The sequence below is a fragment of the Takifugu flavidus genome, chromosome 10 (genome assembly GCF_003711565.1).
Source record: "Takifugu flavidus isolate HTHZ2018 chromosome 10, ASM371156v2, whole genome shotgun sequence".
Taxonomy (NCBI): Eukaryota; Metazoa; Chordata; class Actinopteri; order Tetraodontiformes; family Tetraodontidae; genus Takifugu; species Takifugu flavidus.
Window position 1 is genome coordinate 3,609,929 of NC_079529.1, and position 27,668 is coordinate 3,637,596.

Genomic DNA, 27,668 nt, shown 5'->3' on the forward strand with positions numbered 1-27,668 from the left:
AATTGGGGGGGGGGGGGGGGGGGCAGTCTTTGGTTAATGTTTGTCTGAAAGACAACAGTAATCCCTTTCAGATTAACCTGCTTTCTGTCATTATCAGGGCTGCAGACTGTGTGTTTGTGTGTGTGTGTGGTGTGTGTGTGTGTGTGGGGGGGGGGGTTGCACTGTAGACAAGTGTTATGCCAGCAGTGAAAAGAACCAGACAAAGGAGTGACCGTGCAAAGTGACGGCCAGAGTTTGTGTCACCACGGATTAAACTCCCCCCCAGCTATCAATCATGGCGTTGGTCTCTCTAGAACGGAGGAGGTGCGTCATGGTCATGAAGGCACCGCTGCGCTGTTGGGTCTTGATCAGCTGTTCGCACAAATGCTTCCCATTGCTTTTAGGGGCTTCCCAGGTCACGTCCCTTGTCTCTGACTGGGCCACATCGGTATCACATGACATATTTAAAGGACTTTTTTTCCATTTACTGTTAAAATGAAACAACCGCAAGAAGTCTTTCATCGAGCGTCCGTGCCAGTCTGGTTGGGAAAGTCGCACAAATAGAACCTTAATTAGGGTCCCCGTTCTTCATTCTGTCAGATCTGTGGCACCCCGTCTCGTCTGAGCTGGTGAGATGGGTCACGGAAGCCTCAGGATGCTGCGGATCACCGCAGGCCTGTCTCTGCCTTTGCACCCCCCCAACCCCCCTTCCCTGCTCAGTGCGACCGGCGGGATGGGATGATGGGAAGGCTTTATATTGTTTCAGAGCGGGGAGGAATTAAAAACACAAACAAAGAGCTGTTGTGCTTTGCACCATCGACGGGTCTCAGTATAGCAGCGGCCCAGTTGGACCACAAAACTAGGCTGAATACTGACTACCACTTGTGGTTTGGATTTTAAAAACAAACCCATCAGTCTGGGCCCTGAGTGATCTTTTTCATGGACAGAATTTGAAGAAGCAACTTTGTTGACCCTTCAAATAGCTTTGACGACGAACCTGTTGTCTTGGAGCTCCGTCTCTGCGGTATTAATAGTGCTGCTCACACAAGCAGCAGGGGAGTCCAAAGTTAACATATGCTCCCTCTGGGATGTTCCTGCCACACTCCCAGCATCTGCGCGTGCACGTACGGGTTGTTTGTTTGTCCACATGCATCTAGCCTGTTTAGAGTAATGTAATCCACCACGTGCGTTAAAGACAACAGCACTCAGCCAGCGTGTTACAGCCCTCGACATGATCCCTGTCAGATGAGGGGCAAAGTGCACGTTTTGGTCCGTGCAGCACAGTTCAGTGGTACCAATCAACATCTCTGTCGGTGTGTTTCAGCTTCTGACCCGAGGCAGAACGTGGGATTGCAAAGCAGGATTTGACGGAGGGAAAATGTGGCTTCGAGGGCGGACCGCCACATTAGCAGTTTTAAATTTTGGTGCAGGTTGTTTTTCCAGAATTCGCTTCATTAAAAGAACCAACAGAATCCTGTAATGAGACGTTATGTTAAAGGCTGTAGGGTGAATGTTCCTCCAAGCCTCTTTAAGCTCCTTTGATACACATTGTTATGCAGAGTTGAGGTTTTCGCCTTCCTCCGCTCTTTGAAAGATGGCCTCCGTCGAGGGCTCCTTTCGGAAGAATGCATAATTTGCGGACAGGCTCATCCTCGGCGCGGAAAGAGATCCGGGATCACTCTTGTGGTTCTCATGCCTGCGTGCACGCTCTCATTGTGTCTCAATGGCTTTTAAATCACTGGCTGGTGGGAAAAAAGCCACACCTTTACCATCCAAACTTTATATTTAAGTGGCTCACTGTAATTCCCCTTGTTTAATTTAGAGCGGTGCAAGAATGTTGACAAAAATAAGTCGCAGCGTGCACACACATCTGCCACAAAATTAATGTTAAAATTGGGCTAATGGCTTTCTGACTGACTGCTTCCAGATGGGTTATAAGGATTACAAAGAAATTTACATTGAGATAGCAGTTGTTCACTGGTAGCTGAATGGAGTTTATTTTTAGCCGCTTCTGTCTTAACTGGCTCCCTGGTCAGTGGACCACGGTATGGTGGTTGAAGGGAGAGGCCAGACCTCAGTGTGCGAGCGTGCACTGGCGGTTGGTTCGCTGGTCTCAGCCATCGCAGGGCCACTGTGGGTTCAAGACCTGGGTGGGGAGCGTCCGAGGAAGCTTCTGCCACCGGTAATCTGGTAGTGCCGCTCCTGGATTAAAGGCAGTTTATGGTCTTCGTCCTGGCTGGCCTGGTCACAGACGAGCAGGCCTGCGAACAACAAGCCGGGCTGATTACACGAGCACAGCCAAGAGCGATAAAAAGATGAGGAGTGGTCCGCCTCACTTGTGATTTAGCAACCTCAGATTTGTCTGCATTTTTTCGCGTCCATAAGACAAACCCTTGTGTGGAGAAACACATTCTAAGGCTGCTCAGACAGCTAATTACAGGTTACTGAGGCAGATCCAGCCCCATGTTTTGTCTATTTAAGGTTGTGATACAGTGTTAATTTAAGAGCACATTTTTGCGCGCTTCTTTTATCCAGTTCATCATTTACCCTCTACTGCATGTTAGACATCCATGTTAAAAGAGAATCGCAAAAAAAGGAGGAAAGAAAATGTCACAAAGCGTAAACCTGGACAAAACGGGCCAGAAAGCACCGCCAAAATAAAACAGGAAGCGTGGTTTCAGCATGTGAACTGTGGAATATCTGTCATCCAGTGATCTGAAGACCCACAACTGTGACACAAAGTATACAGATGATGATGTAATGCTGCGCATGAGTCTGAAATTATGGGATGTTTATGTTTGCTTGTGAAGCAGCAGACCCCTGTTTTTCTGGAAAAAGCACACAAAGAGAGAGAACGAGCGCTGACTAAGACCTGGAAGAACCTGCAAGGAAATGCTTCGGCTCACTCGTTTGTGCCATTTATACCAGTCCTTCTCTAATATCCTCTCTAAAGTCTTAAAGATGAATACATTAGCCTTTCTTTCTTCTCAGTCCTGCAGTTTTATTAACACGCGTATCGCAGATATAGTATCGTTAATTCTCTGGTTCAACATGCATGCGAAGCAGACACAATGGCTCAGGCGGCTGGACAGAGATTAATGGTCCTGGCCGGCCACATGTTTCCCTTCAGATCTCAAATATGACACAGTTGTAAATGCTGCAGTGCAGCCTGACACATGTCTTTCCAAGACTTTCTCCTTTTCACCCTGGCAGTAAGACCTCCAAGTTAACACAGCGAAAGTTTTATGCATTGTATATAAATATAATATTATATAGAGAAAGCAGAGTGGCCATAAAATACACCTGTACGGACCCATTTATTTCTGTTATTTCTATGCTGTGGAGCCCAGACTAAAAATAGGTTGGTGTCTGTAATTTAGAGGTGAGCGGGGTGGTTGATTAGATTCATACCTCATCACCTTGACCACAATCAGCTGATGACAGGCCAGCAAAGACAAATCATACGTGTGTTGATACACTGAGACAGGGAGCGGAAAGAAATAAGAGGCATCAGGCTGCCAAATGGCTCCAACTAAGTATTTCTCGCTAACTTTTTACTCAGCTTGTGTGTGTGGGCCTGCACTTGATTCTGTGGTTTCTGATCAGAGATGACTTCATATTTGATATTCTGTCTTGTGCTCACATCAGATCAGTGTCTGACTGTTGGCGTCTTCTTCTTCTTCTTCTCTGTAGCCGGACGACTGTGCCCTTCAGCTGTCCCATAATGGAAGCTACCTGGACCTGGAGTCCACCCTGGCTGAGCAGGGAGATGAACTGGAAGGATTTCAGGAGGAAGGGTAAGATGACAATTTCCAGTCTGAACCAAACAAGGCGCTAAAATGAAATAAAATCTGTACAATTGTAAAAACAAAAGCGCTCAGGTAGCACTTTTAAAAGCCCCTTGTGTAGTTTAGGCCTTCAGAAGTCACATTTGGATCAGTTTCCAGAGAGGCTTGATGGAAAACACAGTTGTATCCATCTTTTTCTCATTATAAACCACAAATAAAAACAATGTTTTTTTAAAAAAGATGCCTGTTCTCTGTCCCTCTCTATTTTTCCTTCCTTGGAAAAAGTCATATGTGATATGAATATTATTAAAGATGAAGCTCGGGTCTGGGAAGGTAGCTGATGCCTTAGCCTCTTCTGTCAAATGAATATCGTCGGCAGACCTCAACAACAAAGACAGGCTATTAATTTTCATAGATTTTATAATAATGCATGTATTTCTACGGTAGGTTTGCGTATTTCGCTGCGAATCCCTCAATGCTGCCCAATCCCAGTGGCTGAATATGCCCTGATTTTCTGAGGTTAGAGTTTAGTAGAGCAGGTTTCTTATGTGGAAGTCAGTCATTCATTTATTTTAGCTGCTCTTTAGTGCTATTAGTGCCCTGTTAACTCCTCAGACTTTCCATGGCATTCATCCATTCACCTCCTGAAAATACCTGGCCTCCGCAGTCGTGAGTGGCTGCGGTGATGTCATCTAAACCACTTATGAGGTGCAGACCTGTCTGATGAGTAATCTCCCTCACCTCCATTGTGTGTGCTATCTAATTAGCCATAGTGTTTCCATTTGTACGTAATGTAGGTCCGTTAGGATTCCTTCATTATCCTCTAAAAATCTGGATGAAGACGGCATCATCCCTGTTTCCCCAAGCAAAGGTTTGCATGGGAAACCGAACCACAAACACGTATAGATTTGTTTGACTCACTGGGAATTCTGTGTTTTCATGGCGGGGGCTGGCCTTTCCCGCTTCTATCTGAAAGTTTTGGGAGGGTTTTGGAAGCTATTGAGAGCTGTGAGGTTAAAGTGGTCTTCTCCCGCTGAAGGCCGAGGCTGCCAGGGTCTGGGTATGGCCAGCTGGCGCGGGATGGTATGGATGTGTGTCATTAAACCCACAGTCCGTTGTCTGAGCGTGCTGGAGGTGAAGGTGGTTAGGCAATTATTTTTTAAAAATAGGGCAGCGGAGCCTGTTGGCTTTTTATGGCTCTGATGTGCCCGTGATTACACCCCCCCCGCGCTCGGTGTTGTAGAGTTGATGATTGCTGAGCTCATTACAGGCCCGGTGAGGTATTTTCACCTTTGCTTGTTCTACCTCACTTTTGTTTTCGCCCTCCTTTGACCGCTCTAGACCTGTCAGTATCAGACTCAAGCTCATAAACCTTTTATTTTTTTGGAACCGCAGAGAAACCGATTCTATTTTTCAGAATTTTACAAGCAGGTCGAAAAAGTTTACAAGTACAACCGCCATGCCAACCCTACATAACACTTCTGACTGTGCTTTCATTATTTTTGCTTTGAGCTGTCACCTACCTTTCCCCGGAAAGCCGGAATCGTTTCAAAATGCTGCCTGACTTTATGGAATCTGCAGGTAATTGATATAAATGACAGGTTAAATTCTTGAGGCGTCTGTGTAATACCTCGCGTCTTTACAAACAGATTTAGGTATGATCCTCCGACAGAGCCGGCAGATATCCATGTCATGGGCGCTTAAGGGCCCTAATCATTCCCACACCGCGTTTGAAGCTCAGCTGTAGGAGACTGTGACTCATAACTCCCTGGTCCCATCTCAAGCATAGGCTCAATTTAAGTTATAAACTGACCATTCCAGCTCCGTTGTGCAGAGACGCTGGCACTTTTTGGTAGCCAGTCATTTAAATGGCCAACTATGACAGACGAGGATGACTCACTCACACGCGCAGGTTTCTGCATTTGCAGGCGTAAGTGCAGCGTCCGCAGTTAGGATCATATGGCCTGGCGTCTGCTGACATTCGTTTTTAGCCCTTGAATATTTTTGGTGGATTACCTGGATTGAGGAGAGCGTGCCGGTTGTAAAGTCTGGGACCGGTTTCCGATGCTACGGGAGCAGCGCCGTTTCATGCCTGCAGGAACGTGTTCAAGGCTTTCCTCAGTGTGTGACATTGATTTGCAGATAGGAGCCACATTAAGTGCTCAGACACAGAGGACGACGTGAACTGCAGCGGTCGTGCAGCTGAGCAGCGGGACCAAGCTTTGCTCCAAGTCTTTATAAAACACACATGATATCCAACCGTTTTGTGCTACAGTAAATGTGCCATTTTTTATTGAGTGTCCTTGATGTGTTTGATGACCAGTTAGATGTTTGGCATTTTCAAATCCAACAAAATCCAACTGTTCTTACTCTGCAGGCTTTAGGCTTTCACATCATATCCTTTCATCTCTCTCAGGACAGCTCCACTTTCACCATCAATTTTTTTTCTTTCTTTTTGGTCTGAACCGCTTGGACACAGTTTTGTAGATGCTCATAAAAATAGAATTTAATTTCAAGAGAAAAAGAGCGTTCCAAAGAATCGGAGGAAATCTTAAACTCGGTTTAGCCGAATGTCTAAGTAAGAAAACAAGGATTTGGGCTTTCTGGGATTTGGCTCGCAGAAAAACAGTTTTCTGATTAGACATTCATCATCAGGGGTTTGATAGACCCCAAATGTTGTTCTTTCTTCACCAAAAGAAAGAAAAAATTTCTCTGTTTCTCATAAAGTAATAAATACCTTGTTTGTTTGGTTGATACATCATGAGACTGAGGCCAGGCCTGCAAGGTAGGAGTCAGAAAACAAGCTGTCGTGAGTGCGTACTGCAGCACCACATTTGCTTTTGGAGTTCTTCAGCTCACAAAATATGCAAAAACTTACTTGCATAAACAACGGCGTGCATAATAAGCACTGTCACTGATACAAAAGTGTGTGTGTGAGTGTGTGTTTGTGTGTGTGTGTGTGTGTGTGTGTGTGTGTGTGTGAGTGAGTGATGTTGGACTCTCAAACAAGGACATTCATCTTCAGTGCTGAGTCAGTAGACCTCCATCAGGCCTCCAAGTCTAACATTAATAGTTCTGTGAGTGTGTGTGTGTGTCTGTGTGTTAGAGAGAGACAGCATGTCACTTTTTGCAGGTTTCACGTCTTTTGTTGTTTCCCACCAAGCACCGGTAAAGCTGGAACAGGGTCTCGCAGACATGAAGTGGTCCAGTCGCTGTTATTGTGGGTGGAAGATTGAGCCTGAGCTTTATGAGAGGGCTGAGGGAGCAGAGGAATGGTGGAGGAATAGAGGGAAAGGCAGGAGAAATAAGGAAGGCTATACATCTGGCCTGGCAGAGCTCAAAAATATTACAACTGCGTTCTGCATTTTTAGTGTTAATTTGCAGACTAAGGATGATGCATGTGGAGCATCACTTCTTCTGCATTGAGTTGTGATTGAAGGCTTTTTTATGGAAAGGAAGTGAGTAATTCCTTTAGGCCAAAGACTTGCTGATTCATTACTGAGATTTTTTTATTTATTTTTTTAAATGTGACTGTGACTGTTCCAGTTATTTAACTGTATTTTCCAGTTATTTAACTGTATTTTTCCAACAAGACAAGTCAGATTTAACAGAAGCTTGATTTGAATGTATTAGACACTGTTACCATCTAAGGAAACAAGATGACATTTGACCAAACGATGACTAAGTACTTCAAGGATTTATTGTATAATTCCTAGATTACTCCTAAATTTTTTATTTTTTGGGATTCTGATAAAATATCCCTGCAAATCCATGCTGACCCTTTTGACCGTTATTGCTTAGCGCGGGACAAACAAACAACCCGATGCCAACACAAACCTGATCTCCCGCCTGGCTCCGCCGTGGTGGAGGCACCCGCCACTTTTACTGTCCTGCTGCACTGTCTGATGTAGGGTCAAATTTTTAGGTCTAATTGGTGGCGGGAGGGGGGTTGTTTAATTTGTTAACGAGCTTTTGGCCTGTTTAGCCTCTCCACTTAGGTCTCGGTTAAGCAGCGGGATCCTGTTGCAGCCAGGCGGAGAGAAAGCAGGCGTCTGTGACAAAACCACTCTGGTTTCCTATTTGCCTCAACGGCAGCGTAGAAGCTTCAGTTACTGATTGCTGTCTCAGCTCAGCAGTCCAGCTTCATGTCCACAGACGCGAGTCCTGTGATGTTCGTCCTACTGGACGTCGGTGACCACGGGCCCCACTTATATCTCCCTAACTCATGCGGACAAAACATGGAAAGTGTTTTGGTGGCAGGAGGAGTGAGCACATTCAGAGCCCTACCGAGGTCCCCTTGAGCAAGGTACCGAACCTCCAAATGCTCACATAAGACAGACTCCTCTAAAGGGAGTGTACCTTGGCTTAGCTGCCACAGGCTCCAGCGGCCTCCGCATGACCCCCGAAAGTAATGAAGCGGTCAAGAAAAGAAATAACTGGTCAGATACAAGACTTCATGTGTGTCTGCCATGTCCATTGGATGGATTGCAAAGCAGCAGCATGCTCTGTCTCCTGTACTGAAAGAGTTCTCCCCTCTCTCTGTCAGACCCACTGCTGCCTGACTGTCACTGAGGACAGCACTCCAATGCTGGCCTGAACAATCACTCTACCTTTTGTGCAGGCGGCACAAAAGTGCCGTTGTCAGAGAGCCAGATTAATGTTGTTGGGTAACACTACCTGCTGTGCACTTGTCTACAGTTCTAGCTCCAGTGTTTTGTGTGTGTACACTTCTCCATTCAGCCGGGCGGGGGGGTTGAAGTGGTGGCAGTTCTGATCCAGAGTGGCCTCGCCAAAACTGCTTTCCTCTGACAGTTGTGTTGATATTGCACAGAAAGCTGCGACGCGGCAACATGGGTCTGTTTACCTTGCGAGTGCAGTAATATACAGTATATATTTCATCAATACTGGCTGAAAGCAGCCACGTGCACGTCGCAGAAGCTATTCAGCTTTGCAGTTCCAATGATTCCGGTAAAAACAAAACAGTTCTGAAATCTGTCTAGAAACTCTTTCAGATGAAGAAACCTCCTGGCTGTTTGTAACGAGGGGTAAAAACTGGCGTCGTTGCTGCCGAGACATTGTTGGCCTCGGGATTTGTTGAAACTGGGGAAAGAAAAACGTAGCATGAGGTCGTCATCATCCTTTAAAAAGGCCAATTTAGCCGCCGCGCCATCCACAAATTAGATCGTGGCTGTCTAAATAGCCATCTTATAGTCTGTGTGACTACAAACGAAGCTGGACTCACATTCGCTTTCACCACTGAAAGGAACGGAGGCGCTTTGTTACCTTTGTGTGGGACTGTCATTCAGACATTGAAAGCAGATGACAGGATGGTGATAGGGTCTTGGCATGTCTCCATTAACCCAGGGGGCGGAGCTGACCTCTGAGCCGTTCCCATCCCTCATTTTTTCCTTTACATCAGGAGAGGTTTGTCTCATGACCTGAGTAAAGACTGCAGACACGCCAGCTCAGGGCGGACGCCATTGTTCCGTTTTTCACAGTAACTCTACTGGCCAGCTGAGTTTTGATGTCAGCACATCGCTGCTCTGATGGTTCCTTTTTGATCAAAGCTGACTTTCTGCTTTGTTCCATGTTTGATGCCGTTACTGTCTTTTTGCGCACACTCCTGCAAGGAAACACACTTTACAAAGAAAACAGAAAACTCTTGTGTGGCTTCACATCTGATTAACTTTTGCCCTTTTTTTCTTCACAGGAGAGGCAAAAAGCACAGCATTGTCCTTCGAACCCAGCTCTCCATCCGGGTCCATGCTTGCATCGGTGGGTAATTCAAACCACTTGCTCGACACTTCTTTATAATAGTTTGTCTTCCCTGATTTTACGGGGCATCAGCAGTGATATTAGCCTTAATTGCCCCAATTACTAGGGAATCGCACTTCCACAGTGGCAGTTTTGGGAGACGGCCTAGAATCTTAATGTGGGTGAAAATGATCTGCATCTCAGCCACTGTGTTAAAAGCAGAGGCCTGGCGCGGAGCAGAGGCTGAGCACATTAAATGTTTGTGGAGTTACTGTGTTCTGTCACTTTGTTTTATTGGCCCTCCTGGTGACTTTGAATAATGTGAGGGAAATAGCGCAAAGAGCTAATTGGGAACATGTGCAAACATGCGTGCACGCTGCAGGCGCGCACACGCGCGTCGACACAATGTGCTGATGAGAAGTTGCGTTGGGATTAAACTGAGGAAGCGAGCTACAGTTTAAGTGCCTGCAAAAACTCCAGTCTTGCTTATGTTAATCATAAGTTGGCGCTAATTATTTGGCACTTTTTAAAACACATACTAATAAGATGTGCCTCTAATGGTGAACTGTAGGATTTCTTTACCAATATAGGGCTGAGCCAACTGATATAGGTCCATCTTTTTTATCCCATAGCGTAAAAAAGTCAGTGTAAAAAAGATTTAAGATATAAAATGGTCAGAATCTTCCGGCACAAACGCTTGCCTCAATTTAAAACCACTTCTCCTGATCCTGCAGCTTCCTTCCTCCTCCTATATTTGGTGTAACACAGTTCTGACAGTAGAACATACAGTATGTGAGACATTTGCGCTCCTCGTCTGATGCAAGACAGATTCCTGTTCTGGACCTGAAGCGTTGACTCGCCACGCTGCGGCGTGCTGAAGTGCTTTACGCTCTTCCTCCTGCCGGTGCTTGGCTGAGCTCCGTGCAGCCCGGGGAGTCGCAGACAGTCATGCTGCTCTCCTCTAAGTAGATGATGACCCTCTCTTTCTCTAAGTTGACAGCCACCTGTTGCCCTTCTCTTCCCCTCCTCGACGACTGCGTGCACGGAGAGTATTTTTCCCCCCTCTAGACAAGGTGGTCAGTGTTACTGTAAGTTGTCCAGACATTTGAGCCTAATTTTATCGGACTGTTGGGCTTACCTCACGGCCCCACGAGCGCAGCATTACTGTGCGATCGTCCTGCTTCACACAGGAGATAATTCCTTAGTCTCAGTGACAAATGGCACGGTATTCTTCAGGCTCTGGCTTTTCCCTGTATTAAGGGATTGAGAATTTCCCTGCTGTCAATTCTGAAGGACCAAATTCCCAAGAAGATTGCTGGTATTCAGTGATTTTTCATTTCTTTTTTTCCTTTTCGTAAATGGGGGTTTATAGTATAAATGCATTTAATGATTAATGCCTCCTGGGAAAGAGGGAAGGGGGTGTTTTTAATTTAATCTTTCTGCTTTGATAGACTCCAGCACCATCTGTGGCCCTAAAATGGGAATCGGTGGCAACAGGGAGTGAATGGATAGAAGTTTTAATGAATCCTACAATACATATTAAGTGATTTTTAGATTTCTCACAGCAGAGCCATTTTTCAGGTTTTGTGTGTCCGACTGTGTGCAAATGAAAACCAGGGAGCCCTAATCCAGGCTGCCTTAATCATAGTCATTAGCCTTAACATATGGTCCCGCACAGACCGGCTGGAGATCCAAAGCAGGTTAGGAGGTAGAGGAAGGAGAGCGCTTGCACGAAGAGCAAATGGTTTATTTAATTGCTTTTAACAGGTCCAGAACTGGTCATAGTTGTGACGTGAAGCAGCCCCCTGCTCTTTTGTTGATCAGACACCACACTGAGGTTTATCTCCAAATGGAGGATGATCAGCTCCACCTATTTGTTAATTATCTTCCAGTTTAGACCAATACAAAAATTGAGTTTCCTCTGATTTTCTGGCTCAATGATAAATACAAGTTCTTCCTATAGAGTGATTTATGGAGTATCAACGCACCAGCAGTGGTCATTTCTTTTTAAATATTTAAATAAAACTAATACCGTGTCCTTCATAATTAGTACTTTATGAGCATTGTTTTGGCTTTAGCGCCTCTGTGAGCATTAGCAGGGGTGGCGTGGCGAGCATGGGTGGTGGAGGTGACACATTCTCAGTGGATTAAGTGACTCGTGTTGCAGTCTCTTCTAATCCCGGCAGAGCGCCATGATTTATGGCGACTTGTCAGTGACTTCCTTTTTCGGAAAATTGATATTATCTAACAACAGCAGATCATTTAAAAACTTTTTTTCCATTTAGCACTTTTGAGATGAAGGAAAATGAATCTCTTGTTCTTCCATCTGTTTGTGCTAAGCGGTTCCAGGCGTCTAACCCACAACCGCTGGCCAAAGATGCAAGGTTTGAGGCAGCGAGCAGAGTGCGGAGTGAGCATTTCCAATCACAGCTGATAGCAAAGCTCAGGAAGGGGGTTCTGGAATAATTCATCACACCTTCCTGTACTCAGTTTTCCATGTATATTGTATTTAAAGAGCAAAAGCCAACAGCCGCACGCTGACAGCTATCCGAATTCATCAACTTGTCAAGATAACGTGATTAATAAATGGTATTTCTACCATTTCTCCTCCTTGAAGAGCACATTTTATTTTTCCTCGGGACTTATTGTTGGCTGTGTTCTGGATCTGTAGACCCGTTCAACGACCCGTTTAAGTATGCGGAGCGTGTCAAGAGTGAAGGCAGACGTCTGCTCCCCCCTCTGTGAATGTGCTGCAGCCCACCATGAGGGGGTGATCAAGAGGCTTTGATCCGACTGGTGCTGCTCTGATGTTGTCAGGCTCTTTAAGCAGTCTGTGGCGATAACATTCCCGTACACACAGTAAAGCAAAGGCACGCACGCATTACAAGGCCATCTGGTTCCAGTTGTAAGGCCCCTTAGTGCTGCTCCTCAACCATCCAAAAAATTAAGTGAGCTGTGTACGTACAGGAGGGGAGTATTTTTATTTCCTCGCTGTGTTTGGATAGAAGGTGGGTGAGGAGTCTCAGCCTGACCAGGGGACAAAAACCATAATCCTGCTGGTAATTTGGGATCGAACGGCCTCATAATTGAGTTTAGCGCTGTAAATGATATTCTCGCAGTCCTCGCGTTTAACGAGTCGTTAGAAAACCGCGGTTGAAGATTGACAGTCGGCCGATGTGGTTTCCACTGTGGTGAAACGGTCCGTTTGTGTGACCGCTGCCATCCTTGTCGGAGCGGACAGGTGTCCGACGTCAGCAGCCCCGGGCCTGAAACAGCTGACTGTCAACAGGCAGGAATATCTGGAAGGAAAAAGGAGTTTATTTTATTTTTACTCAAACCAACATGAGTTGGGTGCCTGCAGAGCTTTGTTGGGACCGGGATGGTGTGGAGCCAGGGTGTGATTCCGAAACCTTACTTAAACCTTACTAACGTGCTCACGCGGCCATCCTTTAAGTGCAAATTTTAGCCATACATGAAGATATTTCCATCTCAATCCAGCCGGCGGTTCGGTGGACCTTTAGATTAATGACCCGGGGTCGCTGACCTCTGGGGGCGCCCTGTGTTTTCCCTCACAGTTAAACATGCCTGCGGGGGTACGGAAAAGTCTCATTGATCACAATTAGATGACCAAATTACCTCAGCTGGTTTTCTCATCAGCTTTACCTCAGCCCGCTGGTATTTTCTCAATAACAGATTCAAGGTCCCCAACTTTCATTGCAAACCACCAGTCTCCTTGTTTTGAATGTTACACTGATATTTTTTAATGTTACAACCAAATGTTACATCTCCTCACATATATTTAAATCATTTTAGAGCCAATTATTCCCGCTCTTACATGTAATCGTAAAAAAACCCATCAAAATGGGCTTCAATCTTTAGCATTTAGTATACTGAAACCTGCTGGCCTGCAGCCATATTCCACCTCACATCCTCCCTCACATGCCAGCTCCTTCTCTCTGCTTCAGCTCTGGTGCCAGCGGCTCTGCGAGGAAACATCCCTCACCCGACACTCCAGGGAACTGTTTGCTGTTGCCATGACTGTCACTCCCCCTTTATTCTATGAAGCAGTTGTTATTCACCCTCTCACCTTGGATCGCTTCGTGTTGCCACAGCTGGCTGGCTCTGAGTCGTTGAACAGAGATGTTTGACTTTGAAGGAGGCTTTATTAGATTTATGTCACAGGCACACGGAATGATTTCGCCCCGAATCTGGCATCAGCTGTGAAAATAAAGATTGACACGAGCGCTGCGGCTTGAATTTAGAGGACTGTCGTTTTCATGCTGCTCTGATTTCCGGCTGCTTCGGGGCTCCGTTACGTTGGTATTTTCCGGCTTCTCCAGTCCAATGATGTTTCTTTGTGAGGTGGGGATGGTCAGGGTCAAACATTTGGTCCAGAGAGTCTGGCACAATTGATTTGTTGCTATGATGCGATAAATGAGCCTGGCTATTTTTATCAAACTGAGCTTTGATTGAGGCCATTGAACAATTCAGTTTATTTGAGCTTTTTTTGTATATAGCAACCGTTGCAGTCAACATGGTCTTCAGATGCTTTAGAGCCAGAATCCCGAACAAGTAAAAGCGGCAGGAAAAGCGTCCCTTTAACAGGAAGAAACCTTGAGCAGGACCAGGTTTGTTAGAAACTGTAGGGTAAAAGTGGAACGACAATTATTTTTATTGCAGAGCCTTTTTAAGAAAACTCTCAGTATTAAATGCCAAGTATGATTAAATTAGTTTACTTTATCCTGAAATATGAATTAAATGTGGTATTCACACCTTTTCAAGCCCCCTCCCCTTTAATGGAGATGCCAGCTGACTGAAGAGCAGGACTGGAAACAAAAAGCTAAAGTGCCTGAAGAATCTCCACTTGGAGCTCAAAGAGACCCAATCAGTGTGAACTTCTCAGGAGAAACTGTACTTGGTTTCATTCTTCAGAGCAGATCAGCGGAGCTGAAGAGGTCTGTTTGCCACAGGTGAATGTTGGCAAAAGCACCTTGAGCTTTGGTTCCAGTCCAAAAGGGTTTGTTACATTTTACAAACTAATAGCATTTATACAAACTAAATTAGCTTTGACAGTAATTCTAATGTCACTATTAGTGCCAATGAAATGGCATAATTGAGATTTCTCTCAGATGGAGCCACAATTTGTCTTGAATTTGAGGGGAAATCTCATTTGAATACACAACTCAGGCCCACTTTGCTTGTGGTGAGGGTAATGGAAATGCTGCCTGCTTTAGCTTAGCTTGAATCGCAGGAATAGACATATAAATATCTTGGTATAGTTCGAACTACTATTTTCCTCAAGCTGTGAGAAAAGCGGGCCCTGTTTACATCATTGTTGTGCTTGACGCCGCCCAACGTTAAAACTCGTCTGTTGCTGAATACGTCCATTTAGACACGGTCGCCTGCGCAGCGTGGTGACGGTTGTCTTAGCGGTCACTTAAGGATCATTGAACACACAAAGAGCTCGAATGTTTTGTGCAGAGCTCTTGTTTATAAGATAAAAGCCTGCATATAAGCCTTTAATCTCAGTGTTTAGAAATGAGAAAAATGTTTGAATCTCTCCCAAAGTCTGAACCTCCAAATTCAATGACATCAGGGTCTTTATTTCCCTCTGCATGTTCTGTAATGAATGCCTTTTGTATTAGTGAGGCTCAACACAGAGCTAAGAGATGCTGTTTAGGGTTTCATCCGGCATTCTTGAAAAGGGAAGACACAGTTCAGGGCGCTGGTCAAAATGACTGCATTATTTTATGCGTGTTTTCTACATACGGGTGGGGGAGGGGTGCTGAAATGTAGTCCAGTGCACCTTTCTCAACACAAATTTAGCCAAGTTTTTCAAAAGTGGTATCATATTGCAGTGTTTCCTCTAGGCTGCCGGCTTTGGGGGGGTTGGATGGGCCATGGGGGAGTTGTTACTTCCAGCATGAGCAGAGAGCATCAGAGGAAGCTCTGTAAAGTGTGTTTTGTGCTCTTCGACTGTAAGGATACTAAAAAATGTACCATTTCAGGCGCCCCCTCTGTCATAACATTTCTCTGAACCCATGTTAAAGGGGTGATAAAAGGGTAGTTTGCAGTCCTGAGGACTGTGAATTGTAAGCACATACGTCTCATTTCTAAACCTGACATTTCTGAAATTTGCAATAAACGATTAAAGACACAGAGCAAGAGAACCTGATAGCAGTGATGTTTCATATAACAATGCCTCCTTTATTGAGGAACGCTTACTAAAGCTAACCTTGTGGAAAAAGAGAACATTTTAAAGCATTCTGCACACCTGCTGGTTGCAGACATGAAATAAAGAAGAACAACATTACAAGGCTGTTATCTAAATCTCCTGAGGAGCTAAAAGATCTTTTAGGTTACTCTGGCAAAATAATGTTACTTTATTCTATTTACTACAAAATTTGTGTTGCTCATGTCTTTTTTCTAGTTTAAAATAGCCATAATGCTTGATTGTTTTGTGAATTTTCCCAGAATCTCATCTTTTGTCAGGAATGTTATTACCAAGTATCAGGCATCGTCACCTGGGCGAGCCGTGCTTGTGTTTATCACGCACACAGCCACAGCCACATTCACCAACTACTGTATCCCTCTCCTATTCTGTGCGCTGTTATTTGTACATGTGAAGTTCTTTAAAATGACTTCTGCCACTCTTTTTTATCCAACCCTTTAAAACATGCATGAATAGTGGGTCGCTTCCTGGCTGCTGCCCACAGCAAAAGTATGACCTAGACGTGCTGACCTCAGTGCTCCAGTAGGATAAAGACACTTAAATCACCTTGGTTGACTGGACTTGTTACTGGTGTTAAATTGACAAATGCATGAGGTTTTCTTATAAATCACCTCTCTGCACCTTTTATTCCCTTTTATGGGCTTAAACTTCTGAGCTCCTTCCCTGTAATCCACTGTTGGGAATGGAGAAAATTATACCTCATCTAGATTCTGTTGCACGGCCGCTGACACAGTTCTTTTGTGCCATAGATAAAGCCCTCATTTTTTCCGTTAAATATCACGCCAAAAAAATGGTGACAGCATGAAGAGCAGAGTCAAAACAAGGCTTAATAGTCGTATTAGGTAGGTCAGTGGAATTCTTCTTAATTTAAAAAAAAACAAAACATCTAGACTGATTAAACAAAAGCATTAAAGCATTAAAATGAGGGATTAATGGTGTGAAATGTGAACAATAGCTGATTAGAGCGTCCCTAAAAAGTGCAATAGATGAACAAATGATGTGTCACAGTTCTGTGTGTAGACCACAGGACCCTCTGTGGAACATCTACGATAGAGGGCCTTGCTTAAACCCTCCTGAGTTGTTACACTGAAATAGTATCAGTTTAATTGCAACTTTGTTAACCAGCAATTACAAACTACACATTTTAAGCTCAGCAGTTTGTACGTGTCAGCCTACAGATGGCTGCAGCTCTATGTGCCACAGTAGATGATGATGATCACTTCGACTGGCTAGCCTGTAGAAGAATAATGCAGTCTCACATGTCGTCATCGGCCACATATTAGCCCCCGACTCGTCTTCCCACTCTCGCAGCTGAGCACCAGCAGCACCAGCAGCAGCTATGCCTCCGGTACTGGTTATAATGGTGCCACGTGTGAAGATAATATCTATCTCTGAATTTCATCACAGCACGTGAAAACTGTCAGATGATTGGGTGTGAATAAAACCCCCCTGTCTTATCTCAAAGCGGTATTTTCTTTTACCATCCCAGGATCCTATTAATCCCACAGAGTCTCTGCACACACCTACTCTCTGATGGCGGCCTGCTGCACGTTTCCTTATGAGGAGAAAGGCCTAACTTCATGAAATGCATTCATCAAATTCTGATCAGACAGCTCCAGTCCAGGCGTCTGGATGACTAATAAAAATGTTTAGGATGTTTGGAATAGCATCACACCTATTCAGATCATTTGTCCCCAGGAGAGACATATTTGACTCCGAAGTGCAGCAGAGGAGGGAAACTTTCCTGCACAACAAGGGGGGGTTCACCGCAGGACACCAAGCATGTGTGCTTGGTGTGACGAGGACGGAGGACTTACTTTGTGTCCTATTTGAACTCATTATAGTGTTCACTGAGGGGAAAGTAGAGTGAAATAAAACACCGCAATGCGATAACTGTGTTTTTGCTCACCGCTGCAGGACACCTTTTACTGTCAACCTCCTTATAATTCCAAAAACTTGGATGCGTGTGCACGCAACAGTAGTTCCAAGAATTTCTCCTCACTTCATCAGTAAAATTAGACTGACCTTTAACTCCGGACACTCAGCTGTTACATCCTGCAGAATCTCCTAAAGGAGTCTTTTAGCCTGACGTGCCAGGGACTATTAGACTGTTAGTGTTTATTGAAACACGTAGCAGTATGTTTCTTCCAGATCTTAATTCAATAAGAAGAAATTGAAAAGAAAAACATTGGTTTTAAAATGAATATATTGCGAGATGGAACAGCGGGGTGTTCATTTTTTAAGTGATGCCACGCAAAATCAAGATTCCCCTACTTCTGGCCAACTTAACCCTGTTTAACCCCATGGGCCACCTGGAGTCCCCCCGCTAAACAGCTCACTCAGGATAATAAGGGCCACGGAGGTTGTTTATGCCTCTGTTACGGTCTTTCTTGTGGTCTTTGGCACGTTTGTAGCGGACGCTGTTGGTGTGAAGGCTAATGCCAGGGCTGCTTCGGAGCAGGCTTGTGGCCCCCATACTTTTGGGTATTGGAGCAGGATTCACCCTCTTTTTGTTTACTTTGACACTAAAGGGAAGCTGTCAGCCCCTCCTACACCGAGGTCAGCTGGCAGGGGTGGGCTGAGTGGCTCGAGGGCCACCTCCTGTCACCATGAAATGATTTATTGAGGAGAGACACAATCGCAGCTCCTGTAAGCCACACTGGAGGCTGATGTTATAATAGTGGGTCAATGCTGGGGTCAATGTGGGGCTCACGAAGTCGTCCCTGGACTTATCAGCGCCGTACAGAAAGATTGTGTTTGGTCACAGTAATGGCAAAGGTTAAAACTCGCAAATATATTTCCTTTCTTTCATTGGGACACCGAAAATCGGGATTAAGTGGAATCCAGCCTCGGTATTTCTTCCTGTGGAAAGTTCTTAAATAGGGAGAGATGATATTTAATTCCCAGTCTGGAACTTTTCACACATGTCAGGTTATTACAGCTTCATTTTGCATTCATCTGCCCCATTTTTAATTTCTTTTTTGCACTGAACCATCCCCCCTTCCTCCTTCAAATCAGGAAATCTGGTTTGAAGTTGGACGAAAAGACACTTGAATATGTTAAGACGTCATGCAATGTCAGTATACACACCCAGGATTTCCCTTTCTGACATACATTAACTCTGAATAAAATGTCAATGTGACACACTTTTGCATTTATACGAAACAGAAAAGAATATAAAAGCATATTCTTCAGTGTATTGGTGACATCATCATCAGTTCTCTTCATCTTAGCATTAAAATAATAATCGTGTTTGCTCTCAGCCTTGTAGATCTGCATGGATGTCTTCAGCCAGCACTTATTCATCTCTTCCCCATCGGTACGGCTGCCTCAGCAGGGCCTCAGCCTGCCTGGGAGTGGAAATGTTTGGCCCATGTTATCTTTGGAAAGTGTCGAGTCCACAGAAACCCAGGAGCACGGAGTCCAGTGTCAGCAAGATGTCCCAAGCTCACTATTAGGCTGCTAAGCAAAGATGGAGGCACTAGGCTGCAGATCAGTGAGCAAAATGAGCAGCAAAGGTACCTGTGAGATGGTCCAGAATCAGGCATGGGTCCCTCTGCTGTGGTTGTTAGTGATGAAGGTTGTAGCTGAGCCCGGTCCTGCAGCGATTAGGGCCTCATCTATTTAATGCAGGAATCCATCTCGGTGATTTCTTTTTTCTTCCTGTAGCCACAGTGACCCCATGAACCCAGCGGGAGCTCTCACGGCCTCCTATACGATGTGCACGTTGAGGAGGGGCATGACAAATTAACACCCAGCAGAAATACTACATTTCTATGGATATTTGTCTCATCAGAACAGCATGGCCATTTCCTGACTTGGCAAACTGGAAGCTCTTGTATAATAGAGCATTGAAGGGGTTTACACTGAGGGACACTATATCAGTAGCACCAAAGGCTCCCCTGCAATTTGCCTGGAATTGGACTTATTATTATTATTATGCAGTTTTCTTGTAAAGTTCATCCCATTTGGAGATGAGGATACACCAATAGGTTCTGAAAACGGTGACAAACCATCATGTTTCTGCTCTGTTTCTCATCGCTCAGCGATATAAGTCCAAATCCAGCAGATGCAGATATGAAAATAACACATGCTTTGACCCCAGCTGCGTCTCTCTCTAAGATAATTGCGATTTAATCGACACCTAAGCTGCCGTTTGGATTTCCCAGTTTAAAAACAACTCAGAACCCTTCATCCATGCAGAAAGATTGTGGTGGCCAGATATAGGCAACTATTATTCCTGCTGCCATTACCAGACCCAATAGTTTGTGTCACTTGATCTGCCTGCGTGACCAAAAATACCACGTCAGCTGCGCTCGCCATGCGGGAGAGGTTCTCGGCAAGATAAAGGCTGACCTGATTACCAACACAGCGGTTTTGTCATGTGTTACTTGCCTTTTAGAGAAGAGCCGAGCAGCGCTAGCGGGGTGTTTAGACACTCCAGCACTTGTGCATTATTTTTACCTCCCAGTTTAATGTGCGCCTATATTTACTGAGCCCATTTGAGCTGGCTCAGCACATTTATATTTTCATCTGGCCTCCATATATTCTCGGTGTGGAAAGGCCACCGTCTCCCGTCACATCCGTGACTTCAGCTGGATCTCTGGCTCATTTGTTCCGTAACATCCTCCGTATTTAACTTTTGTGAAAGTGTTGATTACAGTTCTAAACCCACGTGCAGAACCTTGTATGGAACCTTACAGTTCAGTGACATATTAGCCTGCTGCTTCCTTTCAACCGGCCCGAGCAACACCCAGAGGGGTGATCCCGTGATGACAGTGTGACGAGGAACGACGCTCATGCTAACATAATTCTCTACACTGTTTCACAGCTAAACAAACCCCAAAAAAGCCTGTGCTGACATCACCTTCACGTGGAGACATTTTCTGCTTCTCTGTCAACCCCAAATCCCCAAAGACCGCTTGTAGGAGAGCATTGAGTGCTGCACATGAGGAAATCTGTTGACAGTGTTGAAATTCAACCTGCCTTCAGGGGAAAACTGCTTTTGGTTTGGTTGTGTGTGAGATCTTTGCCATCTGGGAACATGGCGAGGGAACGGCCTGAAGATGTGCACCTGGTTCAGTGGAGACACTCGATGGCTGTTGCTTTCTCGAGGTTTGACCCAGCAGGAGGTTTAAGTCCAGACTCAGAGGAAGTAAAGGTCTTGCTCACGGCCCACAGGATCTTGTCAACCACTTTTGAGGCACATTTGACATCCTCATTACTGGTACTTTATAGATGAGCTTAGTGGTTTTGGGGTCTCTTTGGCCTTATAAAAGAATTTATTCTTTTATTCCCTCCAACTAATGGTATTATTTGCCAAAAACATATTAAGGCTGTTTTCTGATGATTTTTTGATGATTTTCTGATTATTTTGGACCGAGTCAGATACAAATATCATTAAAGCGCCCCCAGTCCTGGTGTCTGAATATTAGAATATTTAGATAAAAGTAAAAAAAAAAGAAAAAAGAAATTTTAGCATTTGTTGGGTTGCAGCCTTGTCTCAGCGATGGGAAATTCTAAACTGTAGCCACTGGCGTCTGCGTTTTTGTGTTTCGTGATGGACAGATGTGGATGGGAAAGTGATTCCTCCGCCCCTGCGTTCGACTCCAGGGATAAAACAATGCAGTAACACCAAAATATGGGTCATCAGAATCAGATGATAATGTGTCTCATGGGGCCCAGAATAACAAGAGACCTTTATTTTTCTTTAGTCACATGAACAGCTGTTCGGTCAGCAGTATCCAGCGGGGAGAACACGTTGGCTCCAAACCCAGCGCTGCTAACATCCAGTCCCAAATATCCATCCTCTTGCAGTAAATCAATCAGCTCCAAATTTGATGATCGATTACGTTCCCTCAAATGCAAATTTTAACCGCCATATTTTACAGGCAGACATCAGCTCTTGACTGAGGTAAGAGGCTGATTTTGGCCCCCCAGTGCCGCTCATGTCCATTCTCTAGTTCCCTTGGAGTTCACCACTGCTAATGAGCAATAAAACATTTCAGAAAGACACTGAGCTCATGTTCAATGGAGAGTACAGTTAAAGTCTGCTCATTTACCAGCATTTTTTATTTGCCTCCCCTCTAGCAGCGTCCGACTGGACAGTGATGATGATTTATGGTGATTAAGTTTCGATTTCAGCTTATTAACCCGTGTACGGTGACGGTGAATGTACTGTAGTCCCCTTTTCCCATTGCAGTTCCTTCCTGAGTTGCTCGCAGATGTTTGAGTGACTGCCGACGGCGCTTTACTCGCAGCACCAGCTGCAGCAGAAGCGAGTGTCTTGGCGTCAGTGAATCTATCTCCCACACAGATTTTTGTCTGATTCAGTCAATGATCAGCACCAACTGACGTTGCCCAGAGACGAAGCCTAGTAAAAAAAAATATTGCTGGAACTGGAACGATCTCTGATCTCTGAGATCTTATCTTACCAATCACTGAGTGACGCTCAAAATCCTGCGTTGTCACCTTGATGCAAAAATGCAAGAATGACATTGTTGACAGCCAGTTCTGAATAGTAGCTTATTTTGAAAAGAATGGTGTGTGTACTCACTGCATTTGTGTGGGTTTTTCCTCTGGGACTGTATATACAGCTCATGTCAGATGAAGTGGACCCTCTCAACTGCTTACAGGTGTGAACTCTCCGTTAGTGATGGAATACCTCACTGCTCCTTAGCCGGGGAAGCTCGGGGAATGTACCGCAGGAATTTGAGGATCAGCGGATGTAACAATAAGCTTCAGTAAAATAATCACAATGAATGATAATAATTAGTGAAATAAAGCAAGCAGGGCAGCTTTACCCCCCAGAAACAGTATACAAGAGAGACGAGGCGTTCACCTGCACCAGCTCTCCGCCTGACAGTTTGGATAAACAGTGGAGGACTTGCTCTGACCTCAATGTCAAACAAGCAGACATGGATCACCTCGAATTTAGAGGAGCATTTCCAGCCCACTCTGTCATTTCCACCTCCAATGGCATCTCGCTCCCTCTCTTAACTCTCACAAGCCAAGCTTGTGCAAAAAGCATTTCAGCAATAAACACAGTTTGGATGCTATTGGCAAATAGTTTAAGGAATTTAAATGAAAGGCAGCTGGATTTTCCACCATATTAATGGATTCCAGCAACTACTATATCAATTGTTAGGCTAGTTTTAGCAGTTGCGACTGAGTACACCGCAGCGGTTCTGTCTGTAGGCTCGCAGCTGTGGCGCATGCAGACATAAGTTCTCTCCTCGTTCCCCACTGATGTGGCTCCGTCAGCCCAGGAGACAAATGGGCCCAGACGCGGAGGACATGGCGACCGGCTAAAAACAACATGCTAAGTACAGATTTGCTCTCTTGCAGTGCAAACACACAGTCTTGGTTCTGCTGCTATATGTTTGAAGAGCAGCTGGAGAGACGGTTTTTATTCCCATAGATTTATGAGTTGATGCAACAGTATGTGGCATTGGGAGCTGATACGCTGAGATGTAAGATGTTTAAATTTACTGTATGATAGAAATATGGTTTTATCCCACAACAGTAGACACTGAAGCCACACATCTGGCAACCCGGATGGATCTCTGAAAAACCAAGCCTGCAGTGGAGGAAATGCTTCTGGGCCATTAGTTTCAGATCTGTGAATAAAGCAAATTCATTGTAACCTCGTGACTTTTTTATTTTTTTGAGAAAAAAAGCTTGATCTTGCTGTTGCCCTCAGGTAGCAGTGAAACATTCAGTAAAACCTCTGATCCTGACAGTAACTTGATTAGAAATGTAAAGCAGTTTGATTTGGAATCACATCCTGACTAAAACAGACATCAGTTTTAACTCTTTAAAATCCTATGAAACACGGGCGATACTTACACGGCTGCCAGCAAATGATTTTCCAGATTGTCGGCAAAATAGTGTACGTTTTCCTAACGGGGACAATTAGCTTCTGATGAAGCAGCCGAGGTCGACCTGGGGGACTTGTTGATACCGCGGTGGCAAAGGTCACGGAGCCAGTGGCACGGACCTGTTCCTCTAGTAGAGGGAAATAAGCAGCTTCTCTCTGATCTGTGGGTTTGTTCTATTAGAAACAGATGCTCATTGGTGAGATGTGTTTTACCTGTGGAGCTTATAACAAGATCATAGTAGAGGATCATGTTTGTCTCTGGATTACATGTAATTACACATATGTTGTGGAATATGGCCAAAGACTTGACCTAATAATGTTCAAACCCTGGCATGAAGAGCCCTTAAATACAGTGTATAAAACTATAAATACATTCCCATGAAATGAAAACAGAGTATATTTCATAGCTGTTTCCTGTTTGTTCTTTCCCCCCACTGTGTTCTTCTTCTTCTCATTACTCTTGTGACATGATTTACTTTTAATCGGCACCATCAGGAAACAGTTTCTTCATAACTGATAAGGACTGTTGGCTAAGCAGCCTTCCTGAAGCGTTCGCAACATGGATTCAGACTAAAAACTTGCTTTGGTTCTTCTACACAAGGTAGAAGGTGCCACATGCAGTCGCAATAATGTTTCTTCTTCAATAAACGGACATCAAATCCAAACTTCTGGAATCCTGCACAGCCAGACTGATTGTTTAGTACTTCTAGAACGTGTGGGACTAACAACACAACACAGCGTCGCTGCGGAAAAGGAAACACCACTCTTTGAAATGTCATCCATGCTTTATTTCTGTGTAATCTGGTAGTTATTCTAGTGCTGCATTTAATAGTCAACTCTCTGTCCACACTTGCATAAGAGAAGGAAATAAAGATCAAAGAGAGCAAGGGGTCAGTTGAAGGAGAGACTCGCAGTCAAAAAATAGCCGGGCCATTAGCCCGACATTGCAAACAAACATGTCTGTTTCCTCTCGTAAAGCCATTAGGAAATGTTTCAGTATTTGGTAAATTGTATTCTTTTCCTAGTTTGGTAACAATCAAAGCATTAATTTAAAACCCTCCACTGATCTCAGGCCAAGCCTGTGTTTGTAATATTTTCCCTTCTTTTTCCTTCCCTTTCCTCCCGATCTTGTACTATTTAGACTATGTTGAGCTCGCATGGCATCACCTCTTGCTTCAAGGCTGCAGGTGCAGAGGACGGTTGCAGGTCTTTACACAAGCCCTCCGACTCGGTTCAGCATTTCTGCATTTATCTGAACCAGATCAGAGATGATCGTAGATCAACTGCGGCGTGTAAAATCAGCGAGAAGTCGTAGAAAGCAGATTAGCGCAGATCAACCACCATGATCTTGAAGTTGTTTTCATTCCCGCCTCACCCGTGGTGCCTGCTGATACTGGTCGGAGACGGCGAGGGAGGGTTCTGGAATCTGCGGGGAAATCGGAGCCAAATTGGTGAAAGGAAACCCTCGGGTAGAGCTGCTGCAGGTAAACATTAACCCCCCCATTGTGCGGTTTTGGAGCGCAGCTTTGCAGGTGTGGTAACACGTCCAACACCTGCTCAAAGAGGAACGACTGTGGGCTGATGCCATTTACATTCAATTAAAAAAATATTAGCCATGCATACCTCCACTTCTCGCCGCTCAGACTCTAATCCAGCTGCGCTCACACATAAACCCGCAGAGTCGCTGTAAATTACAGCGTTTATTAAAAAATATGACTTGGACGGCTTCAATCTGACTCCATAATGAAGCAGCGTGAGGCATGAATACACTATTGCGGGCGCTCGTTGGCTCTTTTAACGTTGTGCTGCAGAACCGGGGCTGTGATTGAGCCTAAACATTACCAGGTGCGCTTGAAAGGTTTTTTTTGGCGAGACTGGCACAGGGTCAGGATGGGGATGGGGGTCGAGCCAGGGGTGTGCATCAGAGGAATGGAGTTAAAGCGAAAACATCAAACAGCCTGAATCTGGTAACAAAGTGTTGGCTGAAGCGTCTCGACTTGTTGCCGTGTGCTCAGGCGCTGCTGTTGCCTGTTAAAATGTTCTCTCACAGGGACTCAGAAACCCCCCCAACATCGCCTTCTGAAACCTCTTTAAGGAGGCTGAGGTTAGATGAAGAGGCATATAAGCGGATCGTATAAAGTTGTAAATATTTGCAAGAATGGGCTCCTAAATCTGGAGGAGATTATGAGCCGAACACGGTCCATCAGGATGAAAGAAAAATGAAGTGAGTTGTAAGATTTACAATACGTCATGGTCTGTACAACAAGCCCAGTGGGGGACGGAACAGAAAGTTTGAGACTCCCGGCCTCGTGCAAACCATACTGATGAGGTATGTGTGGTCCAGGCCAGACAGCTGGCCCTCTGGGCCAAGTTATATTTGTTAAACAAGCAGTTGTTGTCATTCTCTGTCCAATTCTGCATCCTTAGAGCTCGCACAAAGTTGAAATTCTCTTCTGAGCGTTATGCCAATGGAGGACTGAGTCCATAGCTGCCAGCCTTTCTCGTTAAAAGACAACAGAAATATTCAGATATTCAGACACTTTTATTTGTGCCTTTTTCAAATTGAATCTCTAAATTTGTGACCTTAAATGTGGATTTTACCCACCAAAAGGTGTTTTGGGTGGTGCCGCACCCCCCTCCCACCCCCAGTGTGGTGCACTTTCAGCGTGCAGTCATCGGTGCTATTGTCCACCAGTGTGAGAACACAAACAATAAATATTGGTGTTTATTCCGTGGTCAGGCCAAAGTGGAATCATCAACATTCCCTGTGGGGCTGTGATCCAAGCAACCCATATCTGCATCTGTCTACGTACGTCTGTACGGTTCCAGGTTAACCAGCAGATTTTGGGAAGATGAGTTTTCAAGTTAAGGCCGACTTGTGATAAAGCACAAGTCTAACCTGGACTTTACTTTTTAAGCAGACATGTTTGAAATCCCAGCCGTGTCCTGACACTATGTTAGAGCTCTTTTTGTCCACATGGGTGTCTCTATAGAAGTGGATCAGCCATGCGTAAATCTCCCCCCCCTCGCTGTGCTGGTCCTTCTCATTTGTTTCTCCGGGGCTTTATTGCACCGGCCTCCCGTGTTGTCGAGATTGTTAAACCTGTTAACTTTATTGGCCAGCTCAGGTTAAAATAAAACATTAGATGGAGGCATCCAGGGGTTAAAATGGTAAAAACACCCTCACACAGATCCGTCATTATAACCCTCCAGTGCCAGAGTAACTGCCTTAGAGATCATTATAAATCTTTTTATTTAACATGTTATGGGCCCATCCAATATATTTCCTCCTTAAGAGCGTCAGGAATTTCTCACATCTATGGTCCGTGCTGTATAAACAGCCGTTCAGAGCCTGCGAGGAGAGCGAGCAAAGCTGTTGCGGCCATTATCATTGGAATTTAATCTAATGTACCATTTGTGGCCAATCTAATCCACTTTATGTCTTGTCATGTTTGACAATGTTGTATTCAAGCACTTAGTGGCAGATTCCATTAATCTGGATTCATGTTTGAGTAACTCTCCCACCTCTCTGAAATAACGCGGGCTGCCATATATCCACCCCATCGCTCCGCTGCTAAATAAATGTTATCCCTCTACACGTGGTTCCTCCCTAAATAATGTGTGTTGTGCTGGGCACACATCCTGTCATCCTCATACCACAAATATCTTTTCATTACTCCTCGGGATCTGCTGTTGACATTCTTTTTTATTGCGTTGGATCATAATCTGGGTTTTATGTCTTCACTTTTTTCCCTCTCCTGCAGACATTTTGATATGATAGCCGGCGCTGGCTAAATAAGGCCAAGGAACACTTTGTGTTCTTTCTTGCGAAACAACGGGCGATTCCCAGTCGTCCTGCGAGCCCGGACGCCTTTTTATGCTATCGGAGACTGTTTCTGGTGTGCCAGTCAATCTCTCCCCACCGCAACACTGTCCCGAGGATGCATGACTGCCTCTTAATGGCGGTTTTGCCAAATCTTTCCGTGTGGTTTGTGTGGCAGGGACATGTTTCCCTGGAACTTTGAAGCCTGTCTTC

General features: G+C 44.9%; 1 protein-coding gene across 1 annotated transcript in view; it reads left to right on the forward strand.

The window, feature by feature from the left end:
• fhod3b (formin homology 2 domain containing 3b) overlaps positions 1-27,668 on the forward strand; it is a 56,212-nt gene that overhangs the window by 806 nt on the left and 27,738 nt on the right. Inside the window, 2 exon segments of the mRNA XM_057044885.1 lie at positions 3,673-3,776; positions 9,478-9,542. Coding sequence (XP_056900865.1) covers positions 3,673-3,776; positions 9,478-9,542 — 169 coding nt within the window.